This window comes from Mus pahari, chromosome 2 (genome assembly GCF_900095145.1).
Source record: "Mus pahari chromosome 2, PAHARI_EIJ_v1.1, whole genome shotgun sequence".
Classification (NCBI taxonomy): domain Eukaryota; kingdom Metazoa; phylum Chordata; class Mammalia; order Rodentia; family Muridae; genus Mus; species Mus pahari.
The window spans coordinates 129,091,890-129,113,493 of NC_034591.1; the positions used below are offsets into that span (position 1 = coordinate 129,091,890).

The 21,604-nt window shown below is 49.2% G+C and overlaps 1 protein-coding gene and 1 pseudogene across 5 annotated transcripts; both read right to left on the reverse strand.

Annotated features, from left to right (window-relative positions):
• Window positions 1-1,402: 1,402 nt before the first annotated feature.
• LOC110313819 lies at window positions 1,403-2,004 on the reverse strand (annotated as a pseudogene).
• Window positions 2,005-9,587: 7,583 nt separating this feature from the next.
• On the reverse strand, window positions 9,588-21,518 carry Tada3 (transcriptional adaptor 3). 5 transcript variants are annotated; one of them, XM_029534422.1, is made up of 11 exons: window positions 21,349-21,517; window positions 20,994-21,051; window positions 20,581-20,634; window positions 19,514-19,738; window positions 18,681-18,931; window positions 18,451-18,556; window positions 16,160-16,301; window positions 15,975-16,078; window positions 14,491-14,600; window positions 13,745-13,930; window positions 9,588-10,673 (listed from the first exon to the last, which is right to left on the reverse strand). In XM_029534422.1, exons 3-11 carry the CDS (start codon window positions 20,584-20,586, stop codon window positions 10,481-10,483), a joined length of 1,323 nt encoding a protein of 440 aa, XP_029390282.1. In that variant the 5' UTR covers window positions 20,587-20,634; window positions 20,994-21,051; window positions 21,349-21,517; the 3' UTR covers window positions 9,588-10,480. The 5 variants fall into 5 exon arrangements, with proteins under 5 accessions (XP_029390282.1, XP_029390279.1, XP_029390284.1 ...); XM_029534419.1 differs by having other exon boundaries at window positions 21,169-21,517; XM_029534424.1 differs by lacking the exon at window positions 20,994-21,051 and having other exon boundaries at window positions 21,169-21,517.
• Between the last annotated feature and the right edge of the window lie 86 nt (window positions 21,519-21,604).

Sequence of the window (21,604 nt, forward strand, 5' to 3'; positions counted from 1 at the left end):
CCTGCCTCTGCCTCCCAAGTGCTGGGATTAAAGGTGTGCGCCACCACGCCCAGGCTTGTTTTGTTTTTAAAGCACAATCTACTGGGTTCACACCAGAAGTCCATGGGTCCTGAGGGCCTCTGTGGCGAGAGTGACTGCTATTCTTCTCCACATTCTTTTTCACCTGTTCCTGTAGTCACATGAGCTTCTTCCAGTAACGGATCCTGGCCTCCTTCTGCTTCTCCTGCAGGGTGGCTGTCACTGCCTGGTGCTTGCTCCACTGTACTGTGAGCTTCTTGTTCCAGATAAGAAAGCTTACTACCTCTGCCTCTGGAATCAAAGGTATGGTATGGTGCACCACGACTGCTGGCGGCAGAGGAATTCTAGCCCAGGAAAGCCTAGGTCATCTCCTGGACCACCTGGCCGCCATTGTTGCCAAGGGAGTACTGCTTGGCTGGAAGGTGGTGGTCACGCACTGCGCCAGCATCAACATTTCTGGCAGTTTCTACAGAAACAAGTTAAAGAGTCACTCTCTCAGAAAGCAAATGAACACCAACCATGCCTGACGCCCCTGGCATGTTCCATGCCAAGTTGTGCCTCTGGCATACTGTGTGTGGCAAGCTTCCCCACAAGACCAATCTGGACCAGACCCTTGATGGAATCCCTCCACTGTAGGGCAGGAAAAAGTGGACTTTAGACTTTTACCACATAACCTGCCTTGTAGGGCATTTTAAAATAGGGGCAGAGTCACTATCAAAAACTAAACAGAATAAAAACTGAGATAATTGTGCCCCAGCCTCAGAGTTTCCAGGTCTGTGAGTCTGTGGATCTGTGGGTCTGTGGGTCTGTGGGTCTTTGCTGGAGAGTTTTTTTCCTCAGGTTCCCAGGTGATTCTGAAGCACACATATCCAGGGCCCCCACACAAGTGTGTATGTATGTATGTATATATGTATGCATGCATGCATGCGTGTGTATGTGTGTATGTGTGTGGTTTGGAAACGGCAAAGGATGATAGAGTATGCAGTCTAGGTTCAGCATCCTTTCCCTGAAGATGTTTGTACACTGAGCCAGCCCAGATCAGCTTTGCTGATCTCTGCTTTTTAGGATCCATGTGTGGGAGGTATCCATGCAGCTTCTGAGACAGGGGTACAGCCTGGTCTTTAGTCCCAGAAGATCCTGTCTTCAGGTTAGAGGGAAGCAAATCTCTGCAACTCCTATTTAGGGGACCTCAACCCAGGAGCTCCTTAGCGCAAGCACTATTAAGTAACATTAGATGAGACCACCTGTAACATTTGTGTCACAGAGAGAGACTTTTGTCACCATGTTTTATAGACCGATATTGAGTCAGGAAAACTCTGCTTGCACTAGGCTGCCCCTTGTGTCCCTCCACCCTGTTGCTATCTGGGGTACACTACAGTGCCCCTCACCTGTTTTTCCAGGGGTTGTGTGGGCCCACAGAATCATAGCTTTCATGGTAGGGAAAATGTAGCCACTTGGGTGTGCAGGTGGTACACAAAGCACTGAATGCTGTCCCCAGAACCACGCTCACCTGCAGGGCTGTGTGTTTGGTACATTGTGGGGCAAACTTTGAAGTCATCCAAGAAGTGCAACCTTACTCCATAGCTGCTTAGCTACCACCTTGTAGCAGTGTCCCTTGCCTGGCAGGTGCTGCAGCCATGGGGTATTCTGTGTTGCCCTTGATCATCAGTGGGAAGGATTCAACTGTGCATCCCATGTCTCAGAAGGCAGGCAGAGCCCTGTGAATGGTTCAGCATGACTTTATGGCTGGGGTGGCCTCACTTCAAGATGCCATGCATGGGGCCGGGTATGGTGGTGCACGCCTTTAATCCCAGCACTTGGGAGGCAGAGGCAGGTGGATTTCTGAGTTCAAGGCCAGCCTGGTCTACAGAGTGAGTTCCAGGACAGCCAGGGCTACACAGAGAAACCCTGTCTTAACAAAACAAAACAAAACAAAAACAACAACAATAACAACAACAACAACAAAAACATGAAGATGTGGGCCATCCAGCTGTAGACACTTTTCTGATTGTGTTTTGAACAATACACAGGGACCCTGCAGGAAGCAACTTGTCCCTGCTGGAACCATCCATCCAACACAAGCAGCAGCCTCATTTAGGCCAGCATCTCTGTCTGTGACTCCTACCATGGCGATGACGGCCACCTCATGGGCCTTCCCCAGGGGTCTTCCCTTTTATTCATTTATTTTTAAAGATTTATTTATTTTATGTATATGAGTACACTGTCCCAGTACAGATGGTTGTGAGCCACCATGTGGTTGTTGGGATTTGAATTCAGGACCTTCGGAAGAACACTCAGTGCTCTTACCCCACTGAACCATCTCACAGGCCCCTTCCCTTTTATTTTTATTTTCTGTGTATGGTTGTTTCACATGGCGGTTTGACTTGTATATATGTCTATCCACCACATGCATGCAAGTACCCACAGAGACCAGAAGAGGGCCTGGAATCCCTCTGGAGCTGGAGTTACAGCCCATTGTGAGTGTCCATGCTAGAAATTAAACCCGGGAGGAGTCTCCAGTGCTTTTTTTTTTTTTTTTTTTAAGATTTATTTATTGTTATATGTGAGTATACTGTAGCTATCTTCAGACACATCAGAAGAGGGCATCTCAACTCTCAACTGCTGAGCGATCTCTCCAGCGCCCCCTCTAGTAGTCTTAAGCACTGAGGCATCTTACTGGTTGGTCATCAGCCTGGAGACTGCAGCCTGCACTGGTTCTGCTCTGCCCCAGGCTGCTGCTAACCTACTTTGCAGCTCTTGTCTACCTTCCCCTCCCCTCCACACACCCGGGGCTCCAGTTAAGCTGAAGTTCTCACTTCTCTCTAAACAGGCCAGCTGCTCACACCTCTGCATCTTGTTGTTCCTTTGTCTGGAATGTCATCTTCTTCCCAGCAGCTCCCTGTGTTGTCCCCAAAGCCCCTGTTGGCCCTCTGAGCTGCAGTTGAGTCACACTCCGCCCCAGGGTCCTTAGCAGCTTGCTCACACTCCTCTGCATCTCCTCTTCCCACCTGCCTTTCCACTGCCTGTCCATCATCTTCCTGTCACAGGAGCCTTAGTCACTTGTACCTCTGGAAGCAGCTGTGGAGTAAGGATGCAGAAGTGTGACTGAGGAAGCAGAGCCAGGAGCCGGCCCCAGTGGTACCCGGTTGGACAGTGCATTGTACCACAGGCCATTTGTGCCTGCCTCTGTCTCCATGGAGCTGGCTGCCTGGGACCCACTGTTGCACAGCCTTGTCCCTCTGCTCTCACAGTGGCATCTGGGACAATGGGAAAACACTCTTTGGTGGCAGGTGTACCCCTTCTAGGGCCAAGCAAGATGCAATACACTTTTGCCCAATTAGTCTAAGTGTTGAATAGCCTTTTTGTTGTTGTTTATATTTTTTTAAACTTTATATATATATTTTAAAGATTTATTTATTTACTATATGTAGATGAGTCACACCAGAAGAGTGTATTGGATCCCATTACGGATAATTGTGAGTCACCATGTGGTTGCTGGGAATTGAACTGAGGACCTCTGGAAGAGCAGCCAGTGCTCTTAACCGCTGAGCCATCTCTCCAGCCCCCGTTGAATAGCTTTAAGTCAAAATTGGTCAATGGCTAGAATGTATTTCTCCTCTTCCTAGGAAACCCATTTTCCTCCAGATCCCACAAAGGAGGCCTGATTTGACCCCAGTGACACGGGACATAGCTGTCAGGACTGTTCAGAGGTAAGGCTTTTCAAAGCCCTGGGCCCCCCATCCCCACTCAGCATAAACCAGGCCTGGTGGAACATGCCTGACATCCCAACATTTGGAAGAGGCCCAAGGATCAGATGCTCTCATGTTCATCCCATGAGTGAGCTGGAGACCAGACTGGCATCCATGAAACTCTGCCTTAAAAGAAAACCAAACTGGGCTGGAGAGATGTCTCAGCAGTCAAGAGCACTTGCTGTTCTTCCAGAGAGCACAGAGTTCAGCTCCCTGCATCCATGTCAGACCACTCCCGACCTTATAACTTTATCTCCAGAGGATCTGATGCTCTCCTCTGGCCTCCGAGGGAACTAAACTCATGCGCACAGATACATAATTACATGCGATTTAAAATTCTAAATACAAAATAATAATAAAAAAAATGAAGCAACAAGAAAAGAGCTGTCTGGGGGGTGGTATCGGGAACAGTTGTATTAGCTGCCTGTACCAAGGTTGCAGACCCTCAGCAAGGTGTCGGTGTCACATCTCTGTGAGCCTTGCTGTCCTCTGTAATCCTGCACAGAAGTACTTATCTCATAGTAGGCAGCTTATAAGGATCAGGGTCTGTGGTAGAGGGCCCAGCCCCCTACTGGGTCTCTTTGATGAGACACAATAAACGCTCACAACTGTTCCTTGAAAGTGAAGGCACCAGGTCCTGTTGGTTCTGAAGCACGCTGCTTGTACAGTGTCTGTCTTCCTCCTCTCACGCTTCTACCCAGTTTGGGGGCCTTGGATCTCACCTCCTTCACAAGACTCTGCCTGCTCCTGGAACTCTCCACCTAAACCACCCTACCGAACTTATGGATAAACCTAACGGCTATGGAGGCTCCCATGTTTGGCTGCACAAACTCGGCTCTGCCCGAGGGAAAGAGGTACTATTCACACAGGCTGTCACTGGGATAGGGGATACCACTGAATTACAGAACAAAGGACTGCCTCCGAGTCACGTGGCTGGGTTTGTATCCTGGCTCAACTACTTAAACCAAGCAAGATGTGTAAACTTCCTAAGCCTCTGCTTCCTCATCTGTGAAGGATGGATGCTGTCGGTCCTCTCCTGTGTGCACAAACGAGGTTAGAACAGCAGATGGAGCCTAGCTAATAACTTATGAGTACTTAATTTCATTGTTATTGTTAGAATCACTGTCTTTGCTTCATGTGTGGGTGTTTCGTTTTTTTGTTTTTTTTTTCCTGAGAAGATATGAACAGTCTGGGGACAATGAGTCATTACTTGTCCCTGCATCTAGAAGCAGGCAGAGAGCCTGGTGACATTCCCTCAGGCCCTTCCTCCATCTTTCTATTTGTAAATATACTGATTAGTCAGACCCTCTCTATTACAAATGACAAAACTCCAAAACAGCCTAGCTTAGGCTAACTGGAGCCTCTCCAGACCGACATAGCGACATAGTGAGGCAGTCTGTGTCGGGGAGGTCAGATGGCTTTGGGCTTGCCTGCTTCTCCACCTCCCGCACTGTTGGGAGCAACCCTGTTTGAATGTTAACTGCCTTGTCAGCCATAAGTGCTTACTTACAAAGTTTTGGCCTTAGTGGAAAAGTACTAGCTTAGTTGAGATTTCTGTGGGAAAAAGTTGAGGCCTCTATGGGAAAGTACTACCCCCAGTTAAGAACAATTAGCTACAGATCTTGTGGACAGGTGCCTAGCAACCCATTCTGTTCTGTTCCTCCTGCTGAACTTTTTTTTTTTTTTTTGGTTTTTCGAGACAGGGTTTCTCTGTATAGCTCTAGCTGTCCTGGAACTCACTCTGTAGACCAGGCTGGCCTCGAACTCAGAAATCTGCCTGCCTCTGCCTCCCGAGTGCTGGGATTAAAGGCGTGCACCACCATGTCCAGCTCCTGCTGAACTTTTTTTTTTTTTTAAAGATTTATTTATTATATGTAATTACAGACTTCAGACACTCCAGAAGAGGGCATCAGATCTTGTTAAGGATGGTTATGAGCCACCATGTGGTTGCTGGGATTTGAACTCTGGACCTTTGGAAGAGCAGTCGGGTGCTCTTACCCACTGAGCCATCTCACCAGCCCCCTGAACTTTTTACCTAGCCAATATCCTGCTTTTGGGAACAGGTGCATTCCCCCAGAAACAAAGCGATTCTGCATCATCCCCCTCCTCATACCCTGCTTCTGTGGGCATAAAACCTGCCTGGGAATAATAAAAATTTGACAGCTTGATCAATCAGACTTGCTGTCTGTCCTTGTGTTTCTCGCCCTTCATTCTCTCCACAGGTGGTTCCTCAGACTCTGTTTGACTGGGACCCCAGGGGATCACAGAGAATGCCATTCATCGGTGGAGGGTAGGCCTACCCGCTCATCTTGAGATGTGCCAGAAAGCGACTTCTGTTCAGTCAGGACGCCACAGATTAACCCACTGTGAGACAATCCGAGAGGAAAAAAAAAATCAAGCGGCGCAGATCTTAGGGGAAATATGGTAAGACATAGGGCAAGCATGTCAAAGCAGTCACTTTAAGTGATAGGACTCAAAGGAGTCACTCAAAACACGAGGAACTAGGGTTAAGAAGGAGGATTTAATAAAATTTTTAGATTTTGTGGGAGACATTTGTCCATGGTTCTCTCCAAGAGGGGACAATTGATGAGAAACATTGGTATAGTTGGTGATTTTTTTTTTAGAGATTATTAAGAAGCATTTGGATCTATAAAGATACCTGTTATTGCCTTTAGGTACTGGTCTTTTATTAATGATATTTTTAGAACCTCCTTTGAATAGCCAGATTTTTAGCATTTTGTGTTTGAGGGAGGGCAATCTCTTAAGGAATCCACCTCTCCCCCTCTACCACCCCAGTTGCCAAGAAAGCAGTTTCTTAAAGAACCTGTCGTCTCCCCTGCACCCCCCCTCCACGTTCTCCTTCTGCTAATCCAGTGACTCATATATCCCATTTGCCCCTTTAAGAGAAAGATCCTTGCCAGCTTCGCCCTCTGTGATTGGTGTTATGGATCTTTCCTTGCCTTCACTTAGGGAGGGAATTAGGACGGCAGACCCTTCCCCGTCCCTTATTAATTTTGGTAAGGAGCTGCTGCCCGCTGAGGAGGCGGCTCTCATAGGAGAGGCAGCTCCTCCCAAACCGGCTACAATCACTCTGACCTCGGCTTCTCCGCTGAGAAATGTTGCTACATTCCCATCTTTCTTTCCACCACTACCCTATGGGATTTTAGATGTAGTTTTTGATCTGTCTGTCATGTCCGGTGCCCGCCACCATTTAACTGCTGAGGTGGCATCTCTGTGCAACATGGTGGAAATCCTAAAGGAGCAAGTGCAGCTGCTTAGAGCTCTTGAGCAATTAGAGGACGAATGGCTTGATGTAATATCTTCCCCCTGCTCCTGCCTTTCATGTGCACCTAGAGATGCTGCTGTACCGGAGCAATGTGCCTTCCTCAGATAGGTTCTGTGCAGGCTGTGTCAGTTGCTCCAAGCCACTCCGTGTCTGATCTGACTGACATTCATTTGAATACTGCGGATTTCTTTTCTGCTGCCTTTTTGTTGTTGTTGTTGTTGTTGTTGTTTGTTTGTTTTTTGAGACAGGGTTTCTCTGTGTAGCCCTGGCTGTCCTAGAACTCACTCTGTAGACCAGGTTGGTCTCAAACTCAGAAATCCACCTGTCTCTGCCTCCCGAGTGCTGGGATTAAAGGTGTGTGCCACCATGCCCGGCTCTGCTGCCTTTTTTGATGGCAGTGAGTTCCAGGGCTAGTTATGTATCCCCTGCATAGGGCAATAGAAGTTACCAGGGGGAACTGTTTGTGAAGCTACCTGGGCCCCTATATATTGCTTTTAGTTTTTTTGATTTTTAGCAATTGTCCTGGGATTTTTGAGTTTGATGACATTTAAAACCCCTGCTCTGTAAGCATCCTCCTCCACTGCTAACTGGCTGAGCCAATTCAAAGGCGCCTCCCTCCCTTCAGCTGTGTCTGCTGCGGAGGCTGCTTAATGCCTCCCTTACACAATTTGTAAAGATGCATTCCTTGGTTTTCTCCAAAGTTACCTCCAAAACTCCACTCCTTGAAGGCACCTTGGTGTTTACAGATGGTTCCTCAACAGGCAAAGCTGTCTATGCTGTATAAGATCAGGTTACTTCAGTACAGACAGTCCTCATATTCCTCTGCCCAGCTGGTAGAATTGTTTGCAGTTCTTTAGGTTTTTAAAATGTTACCAATGATTCCATTTAATTTGTATACTGATAGTGCTTATGTGGCTCATTAAATTTCTGTTATAGAGACAGTCCCATGTATTAAACCTGCTTCCATTGCTTCCAAATTATTTGTGGAGATTCAATCCCTAATCATTAAAAGGACAGCACCATTTTTTTTTGTGTGTGTGACGTTTGAGAGCCCATTCTGGCCTGGGTGGTCCTCTGTCACGTGAAAATGCCCTAGCTGACGGGGCCACTCAAGAAGCATTCTCCACCTTACTTGATTCCATAGATTTGGCTAAACTGGCTTATGCTTTGCATCATTTAAATGCTTCTACCTTGCACCAAGTGTTAAAGATTTCTAGAGATCAAGCAAGAGAAATTATTTTTTTGTTTTGTTTCGAGACAGGGTTTCTCTGTATAGCCCTGGCTGTCCTGGAACTCACTTTGTAGACCAGGCTGGCCTCAAACTCAGAAATCTGCTTGCCTCTGCCTCCCGAGTGCTGGGATTAAAGGCGTGCACCACCATGCCCGGCTGAGAAATTGTTAAGTCCTGTGGTGGATGTGCCACTCTGCTGCACTGGAGTCAGGGTCCTCCTCAGGGATTCTCCACGTGGCAGGAAAGCAGGTCGTCACTGGGAACCTTTGCAGGTCACTGGGTACCTTTGCAGGTCACTGGGTACCTTTGTCTCCTCTAATTGCTCTTCCTCCTTCCTTTCTGCTTCTCCTCCCCTTTCCTTTTCTTTCTGTTGTGTCAGAGACAGGGCCTGACGTGGCCGAAGCTAACACTCAAGCTTGATGTTCAGCCCAGGATGGCCTTGGACTCGATTTTGCTTTCTCTACCCCCACAGTGCTGGCATCACAGGCTGCAACATCATGCTCAGCTCCATTTGTTGTCCAATTTTTGAGACAAGGTCTCAAGCAACTCACGCGGATCGTCTTTGAACATGTGAAGTAGCTGAGGCTATCCTTGAACTCCTGACCTTGTGTCTACTTCCTAAGGGCTAAGAATGTAGATTCATACTACCATTCCAGACCCCAAAGAGCAATTTTAAGGAAGGCCTGAGTGACCCTGGTTGAATCACATGGCCATTTTTAGACCAATTGTTATGACTGGCCGAGCTAGGGTAACATGTCCACCCCATCTTGGCAGTGACATTCCCGAAATGGAGAGATGCCACCCTCTTACATTTGTTTTTTTTTAAAGACAGGGTCTTACTATATAGCCCAGGCAGGCCTTGAACCTGCAGCTTTTCTACCTCAGCTTCTGATTACAGGCTTTTGCCACTACATCTCTCTTATGGCTCAGTTCAAAGGCCATTGCCTGTCCTTTCCTGTAGCAGATCATCAATACCTTCCGGCTCTAACCTTGCCTGGAGAGAACTCGGAGAGCAGAGCACACTCCGTGTGCACTCCTTGGGCTGGCTCCCATCCAGGCTATGATACAATGTTGGTAGTCCATGCTGCAGTTGTTATCTGCCCAGATCCTGGTGGGTTCTCCCATCACTGTGGGTAGAACTTTATGGGGCAAGAGAATCACCACAAGCTTAGAGCCAGCCAGGAGCCCTGTCTTAAAACAGAGCTACTAAACCGAGGTCCAAGTAGACCAGCAGTTCTGAACCTTTCTAACAATGTGACCCTTTAATACATTTCCTTATATATTGGAGACTCCCAACCATAAAATTATTTTTGTGGCTCCTTCATAACTGTAATTTTGCTACTGTTATGAATCATGATGTAAATATCTGATGAGCGACTCCTGTGAAAGGGTTATTCTAGTCCCAAAGGGGTCATGACCCACAGGTTGACAACCACTGCGGTAAAGATCCCTTAACCCCAGAGACTGTGCTAGAAATGCATAGGAGAGCCCCAATTTAGGCTTAAACGACACACAGGGACATCTGGGACAAGGCCATGGTCAGCTGGCTTTAGGTTTTCTTCAGTGACAGACCCTGCCTGCCACCCACAGCTGAAGAGACATCCCAGCGAGAGCTGGCACTAAAGAAATACCTGAGGGAACAGGTCCTTGGTGGCCCCGTGCTGTAGCTCTGAATGCAATCCTGCCCCAGGAACCCAGGAAGCCACCCTCCTACCACCAGCACCCTCGCGAATTAGGGCTCAAAAATAAATATCCCAGGTGAGTGGCCACAGCGGAGACCCCAAGCATGCCCCACTAAACCCTTTCACCTACATGTTCTTCCTACCCGACAAATATTAGATATTAAACTTTCGGGTGTTTTTTTATAACGTTGTTTTTTTAAAAAATGAAACACAGCAGTCACTTTATTCTTAAGTTTGTACTTTACAAAACCTCAAGGAAGAAGTCCCTGAGGGAGAGGTGTGGAGACGGTAAGGGGGAAAGGGATGAGGAACAAGCCCGCTCCTCTGGGGCATCAGGTGGATGCTAGGTCCAGGCAAGCGCAGTAGGGCCTTGCAGACTGCACAAAGCCCAGCTGGGTGGCCTGAGAGTGTTTCAGCCCTGAGACTGTTGTCATTTGATAGGCAGCCTCTGGCCAAGGCTTCAAAGAACGTCGTGGACTTGCGCCAGGCCAGGGCGTGGCCAGCAGCGGGTCAGCTACCCGTCTAGGAGTTTCAGGATGCTTTCCCGCTCCTTCAGCGTCTTCCAGGCCTGGTCCTTCTCCTTCTTTGTGGGCGTGCGCTTCTTCTGCCGGGCAGCCATGATCTTCCGGAAGGCATCCATGACCTCGTTGTCAGCCATGCGGACCCGCTGCCTGAGCTCCTGCCGGCTCACCTCCTCCTTTGCCAGCCTGTGGGGACCATGTGTCATGGTTAAACCCATCTCCAGGGTTTGTCCCTTCCTTTTTTTCCCAGACTGAGCCTCCTAATAATCCCAGTGGTGGCTGGCACGTCTTGGCCTGTTTGAATAATGACCAACGTGCATATAGATGCAGAGCCACACTGACCTAGGACTGCAAGGCATTATTTAAGTGCTCTGAAAATGTTAATACTGCTTATAGCAGGGGCAGCATGTGGGAGCACAGGGACATCTCTCTTCCTTCCTATCAATTTGTTCCTATCAAATAGTTCACTAAAACTACTCTAAAAAAAAGGTTGTTTTTTTTTTTTGTTGTTGTTTTTGTTTTTTGAGAAAGTTTCAAACTGTAGCCCAGGCTGACCTGGAATTTACTCCAAAGCCTCCTCTGGCCCCAAACCTTGCCCCTAGAGATGAGAGGCTTCTCTTGCCTCTACCTCTCAATTGCTAAGATTGTAGGTGTGAACCTCTGACCCTAGCTTAAAAAAATAAAACCTAGAAGCTAGGCATGGTGACACACACCTTTAATCCCATCACTCTGGAGGCTAAAGGAAGCGGGTCTCTGATTTTCAGGCCAACCTGGTCTATAGACCAAGTTCTAGGACAGCCAGGGCTACACAGAGAAACACTGTCTCAAAAGACAAGAAAAAACAAACAAACCCCCCAAAACAAAAAAGCAAACAAACAAAACCCCAACAACCAAAAAGAAAACCCAGGAGCTGGGAGAGCGCTCAACCATCAGTTAAGTTCACCTTTAAGACCCAGGCTTGGTCCCCAGTCCTCACATGCTGGCTAACAACTCTCTCTAGTTCTAGCTGCAGAGGATCCAATGTTCTCTGTAGGTACCAGGCACTCACATGGGGTACAGACATACTTGCAGGCAAAACACCTACACACATAAAACAACAGCAACAACAACAACAAAAACCCCTTAACGCATACACATGTGTATATAGCTAATTCTCACAATAATCTTGCAAAGGGATAGTATTCCCATGTTATAATAGTGAAGAGACTGAGGCTCAAGTTGAGCATGGGTAAACAAAAGATCTGGAAAAACCAGCTTCAATTGGGTCTCCAGCCCCCGCCCCCTGCATTAGCCCTCCAACACCTGATGCATTGGAATTACAGATGGGTACACTGAGCTTCAAATGGCTTTGAAACAGTCTATCTTCAAAGGTGATCTGCCTGCTGAGCATGGATCTGACTTAGTTTCAGTGGCGATGGAGCTGAAGGCATTCAGGAAATGGCGATGGAGCTGAAGGTATCCAGGAAATGGAGTTCTCCTTGCTGCTTGGGCCTAGAGTGCTCTGCTCCCAGCACTGCAGCCGGAGTCCAGCAGGGCCCATGGCTGAGCTGCAGCCTTTGGAGAGCCCCAAGCCATTCCTCGCCTCATTCCTCATTTCTATAGCTATACCACACTGCTCTTTCTGTTTGTCCCTAACTTTCCTGCCCTTCACATCTAGCTTTCTCCTTGCCCTTGAAAAGGAATATGAATTCCCTTGGACTAACCTTGCCTCAAATCTCGGCTCAGCTCTCGATTGGATGCGACTTTCAACAAGGCTTCACTTCACTGGCTTTCATGCCTCCTCTGGTAAATAGAGACCACCAACCACTGTCTCAGTTGTCTTTCAAATGAAAGAAGGTGCAGGAGACTGGCACCCAGAGGGCACTGAGCACACACTGCTTTCTTTATTCTCAAACTCAAAGCCCACCAGCCGCCTCTCCTTTAAATGGTGTGCCTCCTTCAGCCGCCTACGAGAACACAAGTCTGTTTCTCTGCCTCCTTTCTAGCCTTACTGGCACGGCACAGAGCCCGGAGGCGCTGCAAGTGACTGAGCTCTGAAGTGGAGGCCAAGCCACAGGTCTGCCTGTGAGGGGTGAGGAGCCCTGCTTGAGCGCTAACAGAAGGGCAGCTCCTGCCATCGTCCTTCACACGTCACCTATACCTTGTCATCAGTACAGGGAAAGCCAAATACGAGGTGATATAAAATGAACTGTGACTGGTTCTCTAAAACACAAGTTAAGTGTGGGTGACTAACCAATCAAAATCACAGGTGGCCAACAACATTAGCAATTCATCTGTCTGACAGAAGGCATACTGATATTTATCATTTCCAATTTTCTCTGTGATGTGTTTTGTGTATGTTTTATGTGTACCTATACATGTGTGTGCAGATGCATATGAAGGGTAGAGATTGATACTAGATGTCTCTATCAAGCTTCACCTTATTTATTTCTACTATAATCTGTCTGTCTGTCTGTCAGGAGTCACCTATGCTATGGTGTGCATGTGGAGGACAGAAGACAACGTGCAGCAGCTGGTTCCCTTTCTCTAACATCTGGATTCTAAGGACTGTACTCAGGTGGCCAGGCTTGGTGGTGAGGGCCTTCACCCGCTGAGCGATCTTGCTGGCCCCAGCCTTCTTTTTCTGAGACAGATCTCTCACTGGGATCTTAGGCAGGCCTAGTCAGCTGTCCAGCCAGCAAACTCTGGGGATCCACCTGCTTGTGCCCATCCAAGCTGGGGTTAGAGATGCGCTGTGCGGTGGCCCACTCTTAGGTGGGAGCGGAAAACTGACCTCAAGAGGTCAGCCTGGGTGGCAAGCATTTCCCCAGTGAGCTCTCTTTGATGAAATAATACCATAAAGAAAAACAAAGCACACACAAAGAGACAAAATCAGACAAAATGTGCCATGTGACCCAACACTGTGAATGTTACCAAACTATACTTAATGGGCTCGGTCAGGGTTGGAGATGGCTCAGTGGTTAGTGTAGTACTCTGGCAGAGGACTGGCGTTCAGTTCCCAGCACCCACACTGGGCAGTAGCAAACACCTATAACTCCAGCTCCAGGGCATCCTGCCACCACAGACATCTGCACTCGCACACACAAATGCACACATGTGTGATTAAAATGAAATAAATCTAAAACTTGAATCACATGTATCCATCTGTCCATTGTGGGTGCTAGAGCCTCACCCCTGGACTTAGGATCCATCTAAGACACAACCTAGGGAGCAGGTCTGCTCCGTGGCATGGCATGGAGTGGCACACACTCACTCACCTCAGCAGGTCGTGTTTCTTGGTGCGGTTGTGTGCACTGAGGGCCTTCAGCTCAGCCTGCCGTTTGCGCAGCTCAGCAAGGACCTCGTCCTCAGAGTCCTCCGCGGGCCGGTCCTCGGACTCCAGGAGGCCCTGGGCAATCAGCTCCTCCTTGATGCGGCTCTCCAGGGACTTGGTATGTGGCACACTGTAGACAAGGCCGGACCTGAGCTCGGAGGGCCAGCTGGCCCCCTCAGAGGGCCCTGGTGCTTCCTTTCATGTAGTGAAACCACTAGAGCCACATGTGCTCCAGGCCTTGTGATGTGTTGCAAATTGTGAGTTGCAATCTTTTTACAATATATATTCCCCAATTTTATGTAACTCATTTATTTTATTTTATGTAATAATTTTAAGTATATTTTGAATACACATAGGATCACTCCTTTTCCATTTGGTATTCTGTTTTCACTGTTTCATGGCACATATTTCTGCAATGATTAACAGTTCCAAGTTATCACACATGTAGTCTTGGCTCTTAGCCAGTGATCCCTTCAGGTGGGCACTCAGCTCATCTCCAGTAGGAGCAGAGCTAGGGTGATCAGGTCTGGACAAAGTCTGTGTCCAGAAATGAGGCCAGCACTCCCACATGAGACCTCTGTGCGTGGCCAAAGGGTTCTCAGCCTTTCTGCTAACAAAGACATGTCTCCCCATGAAGAGACAGGGCAAAGCCGACAGGCACACCTAGAGCGCAGCTGAGGTAGCACTCACCTGAAAGGCTTGTTCTGGTTGCGGGGCGAGGTGCTCGCTCCATCTGCCCCTGACTCTTTCCCAGACATGTCAGGAATAGGAGAGTCCTCCATAGGGGAAATAATATTTTCCTGAAGAGCAGAGAAAAGTTAGGAGGGGAGCGTCATAGCAGTCCTGCTTCTCTGCTCCTCTGACAGACACAGATAGTCTCCACAGGCTAGAGAGCAGCGGCTGTCATCTCTTTCATCCCACCCAAGTTAAAGAGATTCCTCCAGGGGCTGGAGAGATGGCTCAGCAGTTAAGAGGACTGGCTGCTTGCTCTTCCAGAGGTCCCGAGTTCAAATCCCAGCAACCGCATGGTGGCTCCCAACCATCTATAATGGGATCCAATGCCCTCTTCTGGTGTGTCTGAAGACAGCTACAGTGTACTCATATAAAATGAAATAAATAATTTTTAAAAAATTCCTCCAAAGCTTTGATCATTCCTTTTTGGGTTCTAGAAATTCTTTTTTGGGGGAGGGGCATATCTACATAAAAAGAGTGAGACACAGAAACAGTGACAGACTAGCTCAGGCCAGGAGGCCTCCACAGGCACCCGGCACTGTGGGAGCACAGTGCAGCCTGGGAGATATCCCAACACTGCGCTTTCCCCACAGCAGCTGAGCTACACTACATTTCCCAGGCACCCCTGCAGTCAGAGGCACTTGTGGGACAAATTCTCCAAGGGAGAGTGATGTCCAGAGGGAAGAGTCAGTCACGTCCAGAAGGCTTCCATCCCATCCTCCTCCTTACTCAGCTTCTGCGGGCCTGGTGTAGTCACAATACCCAGAGCGACCTTGGTGAGGATCACCAGCCATATAAGATGGTGTCTCTGCGGGGCTAAGCCAGACTTCCCCTGGCCTCAGTCTACCCCAGGCTGTTCTCTGAGACAAGAACTATTGTGTTAGCGCCAAAAGAGGAAGCCGAGGCTGGAATATGTAAATGGTGCCTCTAAGGTCAGGCTCGGGCATTAAGATGGAAACCCCAAGCGAGGCTTGAACCCTACCTTCACTTATTAGCTGTGGTCCTAAGGAAAAGTTCCCTTTTCTGAACCTCATGTTCCTCACAAGCACAGGCATCCAGTCAGAGGAGGCATGGAATCCCCTTACCCAGTGCCCAGCAAAGGCATCTGTGGAAGCCTCGTGAGGAGCTTTACATCTGTTATCCCGGCACTGGGGGCGCTGAGGCATGAGAAGGACTAAAAGTTCTAGTTCACAGTTTAACTCTATCTCAAAAAGTAAAATAACAATAAAATGCCAGCACATGAGTGCCCATGTGTGTGTGTGTGTCTGTGTGTGTGTGTGTGTGCCTGTGTGTAAATGGTTTCTGGTTTTCTGAGACAGTCACATGTAACCAGGTTGCACCTGAGCACAGAGCCTCCTGCCTCTGTCTCCCAAGTGCCGCTGGAGTCACAAGCAGATGCCACCATGCCTAGCTTGTGGTTCCCAGTCAGATGGCCTGCTCACCTCCACTAGGGCCTGCAGCAGGCGCTGTGTCAGGGCACCAAAGGGACACCCGTCTTCTGGCTGTTCATGCTGGGCCTCAGACTTCTTCAGCAGGGCATCCACATCTGGTCAGGGAGAACAGCAGGAGGCCTGAAGCTCTGGGGCCTCAGATCCAGGCCTGGGCTGTGGAGGCAGCTGAGGCTTACCTTTTGTGTCCAGTTCCGTCAGTGGTCCTATGAGGCCTTTCTTCTTGTCAGCCACAGCTGCTGCCCGAGCCCCGTCCTTCTGTTCCTCTAGCAGATCCTCCTGGGCCCACCGCTGGGAGTAGTGTTTCCCTAGTGGGGGAATCTGCAGCAAAGAGGTCACACAGCTCTGAGAGGTAAACACCGGCCATCTGAGACTAGAGCGTGGGAGGCTCTCCTGGCGTGGGACTGGTCAGGAAGCATCCATTCCTTCTGTTTCTTTCCTCACTGTTTTGTTGCCCAAATCCCTAGCCCAAGGCCAAGGCTGGTGCCACAAAAGCCAAACAAGATCCAATCTCTCCACTCACACGCCAGTAAGGGAAACAGGTATAGAAAGACCGGACACAGCTTGGCGTGGCGCACCCCCCCCACCCTCTCAGCACTCGGGAGGCTGATGTAGGCTGGTCAGGAGTCTAAGCCTGGGCTGAGACCCTGTCTTGTCTCAAACAAACAAACAAACAAGAACCAAAAATCAAAACACACCTAGAAGCTGATACGCATTAGCAAGATATAAAATATAAGCCAGGCACGATGGCACACCTTTAGTCCCAGTACTCGGGAGGCAGACAAACCAACCAACCAAAACCCCACAACCACCACTACCCATAACAAAAAGATACAAGGTCTAAAATACTGTGTCTGTGGATCCTCTTGGTCAGCGGTAATTCCTCTAAAGAGAACTTGGGCCCAACGCAGGGATAAGAAGAAATTATTTTTTTTTGTGTTCTTTAAACTTATTGCTGTCAAAATGGACTGCCTTTTCTCCACTTCTTTGAGACATGGTTTTCATACAGGACAAGCTGACTCAGTGAGATTCTAGGTGGCAGCAGTGGTTTTGGTCAGGACTGAATCTAGGTCCTTGTCCATGCTAACAAGTTGCCCTACCACTGAGCATACGACTAATTACATCTCCGACCTCAGATAAATGATTTTCAAATTCAGGTTAGTGTACTCAAAGGAGCCCCAGGGACCATGAAAGAAAGCACCAAGTGAGACCATGTCCTTTACTCTCTTTGGAGAAAGGACCTCAAACATGTAAACCCATGCTGGCCTCAAACTTGCCTCAGCCTCCCGAGTGCAACAGGGGTGAGCCACTGGGCCCAGCTCCCCCTTTCTGCTGGAGAATCTGCAGAGGCATCTTTGGGGCCTCGAGGAGTGAGGGAGTCTGCCAGGCTGAGCAGAGCTTGTATGTAGACCCTGGTGTGAGGCCAGGGGGAGGGAACATGTCTGGTGCAGCTGATAAATGCAACAGGAAAGAGAGATGTGGCTAAGGACAACTGGAGAGGAGAACTGGGGTGTCACCCAGCACTGAAACACTTGGACTCCATCCTGTGGCAAACAGGAGTCAGGGGAGTCCTAGAAGCAGGTCTGTGTCATGCGCACATCTGAGATGGCAGGAGTCCTGTGGTGGAGTCCTTGCCTCACGAGTTTGTCTACTTTCTTTTATGGAGCATATTTTATTTTTAAGATCAATAAAGCTAACTTGCTGGGGACAGATCTCGGCTAGTAGAGAGCTTGCCGGAACGCAGGAAGCCCTGGCTTCTGTAGCAGGACTGCATCAATTGGGCATGGTGGTACCTACCTGTAATCCCAGCACTAGGGAGTCAGAGGAAAAAGATCACAAGTTCAGGGTAATTGTTAGCTAACAAAGTTCAAGGCTAGCCTGGGGTAAATGAAATCTAGTCTCAAAAACTAAAACCAAAACCAAAAACAACAACAACAACAACAAAAACAAAAAACAAAAAACCAACAACAAACAAAATCCTCCAAAACCAAAACCAAAAAATCAACTTTTAAGCCAGGTATGTTTGTGGTCCCAGACACCTGGGGACCTGAAGGGCTGAGAGAGGACAATGGCTGAGTCCAGGGGTTCAAGGTCAGCCTGGGCACCATAGAAAGTTCCAGCCTCTTAGAAAAGAAAACAGGAACTTAACTTGTATAGTTAAAGAAGGAAAGTATTGGCCAAGTGTAAAAGCAAGGAGAGTGTTCAGAGGCTCTTTGGAGAAAGGCTAGAGGATAGAGAAAGCTGAGCCTCACTGTCTGCAGGGGTCGTGGAGCAGGTAGGAGGCTGGGAAGAAAGTAGGTGATGCAGGCTTTGCTGCCTAGGGCCCTCAGGCGCCTCTGAGTCCCCTCGTACTGACTGTGCGGCTCAGGACCCTCAGGCGCCTCTGAGCCCCCTTGTACTGACTGTGCAGCTCAGGACCCTCAGGTGCCTCTGAGCCCCCTCGTACTGACTATGCGGCTCAGGTTTCTACCTTATAATGTTCAGCTTCGTCTTCTGGGGGCTTCAGGAGCTCCTCTAGTGTCCGTACCTCCTCACTGGTGATGTCGGCACAATAGGGCTCCACAGAGGCCCAGAACCTACAGGCAGAAGCAGACCCGGAGTGGGTGAGACGCTCCTTCAGCCTTAGCCCCGGGCCTTCCAAGCCTCTACCACGAATCTCTGGGCCCCTCTAGCTCCCTGCTATGTGCTCAGGCCCAGAACCTGTTGGGAGCATCATTCTTGGGGATCCGAGGCACGTCGATTGGGTCATCAGTAAATTCATATTCCTGGATCTTGGGTTGAACGTTTTTGGATTTGGGTCGTCCTGGGCCAGGGCCTGGCCCATGTCCTGTCTTCCCTTCCAGTTTCTGCTTCTTGGGCTTCCCATGTTTGGGGGGAGCACCGAGCTCGTGGTCTCGACCTAGCTTCAGGAATCGTCGGTCCCCTTTCTTATCCTGCCAGTCAGTAAGGATCTGAAACACACAAAGACAACCCCTGAGAATGAGAGGAGACAAGGCACTTCTTCCCCGCCATGGATAACTGAGAGCTAGAATTTGAGGTTATTAAGCAAACGACTCATATTCCAAAATCCCCTGTTCTTCTCTGTGATTTTCTCACATGAATTTAACTGGAGGTCTACATTCTGATTCACTTCTGCCACCCAAGCTAGTCACAAACAGTTTGGCATGGTAGTCTTGGGGAAATCTGCTGCTGCTGGGTTTTTTTGGTGGTTGTGAACAAGACTCCCAGCTAACCTTCATTTCAAACACCAAGCCACCCGGGAGCCCTGTCTATGCAACTGACTGTATCACGGTGCATCTCAGAAAGCTCCCAGGCAACTCCAGGAGCCACAAGTGGGCGGTGTCCATCTGAGGTACAGTTGGATGGCATCCTTGGCCGCTGGTATTCTGTACTGAGAGCTAACTACTCTGTCATGACTCCCATGTGGGTATCTCTTCCCATCCATCCCTTGGCCTCAGCAGAGAGGGAACCTAAGGAGCCATCCCATAACTTGACACAATATATCTCTAGTTGATGCCCCGATGGAGAATCACCTGGGTTTCAGCTTCTAGCACACGTAGTCGCCGGCTTGCAGAGGACAGCAGGGTCTCAAGCTCCAGCTGCAGGGTGTCCAGCTCCTCAATACCAATGCCATCATCCTCGGAGCGGGCCAGCACTGCTGTGTAGCGGGGACAGACCTTCAGGTGATCCACAGACTTGAAATCATGAAACTGCAATGGGCAGTCCTTCAGCTCACTCATGGCCCAGGAGGTGGGACCCTGTAAAATTAGAGGGGAGAAGGCCATTGGATAGGAGACAAAGTAGCATGGGGAAGAGAGCCCCAACAGAGCCCCAACTGTACACCAAGCTAGGCTTACATCACTGAATTATGCACATAACCTTAAAGGGGGGGCCTTTTCCCATGCTTTTCATTCATTCATTCATTCATTCATTCATTCATTCATTCATTCATGAGACAGAGTTTCTCTGTGTAACAACTCTGGCTGGCCTGGAACTCAGAGATCCACCTGCCTCTACCTCTAGAGTTCTGGGATGAAAGGTGTGTGCCGTCACCACCTGGTTTCTTTCTTCTGACAAAGAAAGGAAAAAGACTCCAAAAGAGTATGCACACATGCCTAGACTCCTAACTGCAATTTATTGTCTTTTTTTGTTTTGGTAGCACTGAAGGGTCTCACACATCTCCAGACCCCACCCTACCCCCATTTTTTTTGGGGGGGGAAGACAAAATTTCATTATGTAGCCTTGAGTGGCCTAGTACTCATTCGCTACATAGATCAGGATGGATTAATAGAGCTCCCCCACCCCCAACCCCCAGCCCAGAAAGCACCTGCCTCTACTGGACAGAGTGCTGGGATAAAGATATGCACCCGGGTTGTTCTCAAACTAGCTATGTAGCCAAGGTTTTGTTTCCACCTCCCAGGAGATGGAATTTTAGGCATGTACCACACCTGATTTATACAGCGCTTGTTCATTCTAGGCACAAATTCTCCAAACTGAGTTATGTTACAGTTACATCCAGCCCCCACCCCCTTTCATGAATTCCAGGCCTTGAACTTATGATCCACCTGCTTTAGCCTCCCAAGAAGCTAGGTGTACAAACCTGCATGATCAGGCCGGCCTCCTAGTTGCAATTTGAACCGCAGAAGTCTGGAATCTGCAGCATTAAGGGGAGAGGAGATTCTAGTGTACCCTGTCTTCCCATGTTCTCTGTTTCCCCGCATTGGGTCGTTCCTAGCATTCTATCTTACAGGGTTCTCCCAGCCTCTTCTTGTCTCACTCTATTCCTCCTTTGCACCTTCTCTGTGTCCCTGGCTCGTTTGGAACACAGGCTGGTCAGGTCAACAGAACTAAGTTCCAGCCTGTTTTCTTCTGTGCGTTTCTAAACATGTTATTTAACCTGAATCTCCGTTTTTATTTTTTGTTTTCTTTTTTTCCAGGACAAGATGATGCCTCAGTCTATTTCCCCATTAAAAAGTATGAATCTGTAAAATGGGGGCATCGAGAATTACCTACCTCCCTGGAATGGTCTGAGGATTAAGAGGTGATGCTCGTCAAGTGCCCAGTTCAGTGCCTGGCACAGAAGTGGGACTGCTTAATGGCTGGCTCCACCTGTGTGTCGCCCCCAAGATCCCGCCTCCAGGGTCCTTGTCCTCTAGGGAGCCCCTAACACAACCCCCGCCTCTCCTACCTCCTCTCTGCGGCCTCCTACAGGCCCTGGGCCGCAGGAGGGGGCGGGGAGTTCAGGGCGATCGGAGCAACTGCTCCGGAACTGGCTATGGGCGGGCCCCCTGCAGTTGACGCGAGGGCGGGGACGGCCAGCCCAGGGTGGCCTGTAGGGGGTGGGGGGTGGGGGTCCAAGGCCACCTACGAATCTCCAGGAGGTGGAATGCTAGGCCTGAGGAATCCGGGGCTAGGAAGCAGCCCGGGGCTGGGGTGGGGCTCAGAGCCCAAATCTCAAGGGACTGGCTACCCGGCCGAACCCTACGGTGGCTAGTGGGAGGAGCCCGGAGAGGATAGGGGAGCACCACCGGAAGAAACGTCGGGCTTCTCCGGTTCGGCCTGTCCTAATTTGGTGCCCAACCTGAGGTCGGGCTGTACTATTGTCACACGGGGGGCGGAGATAC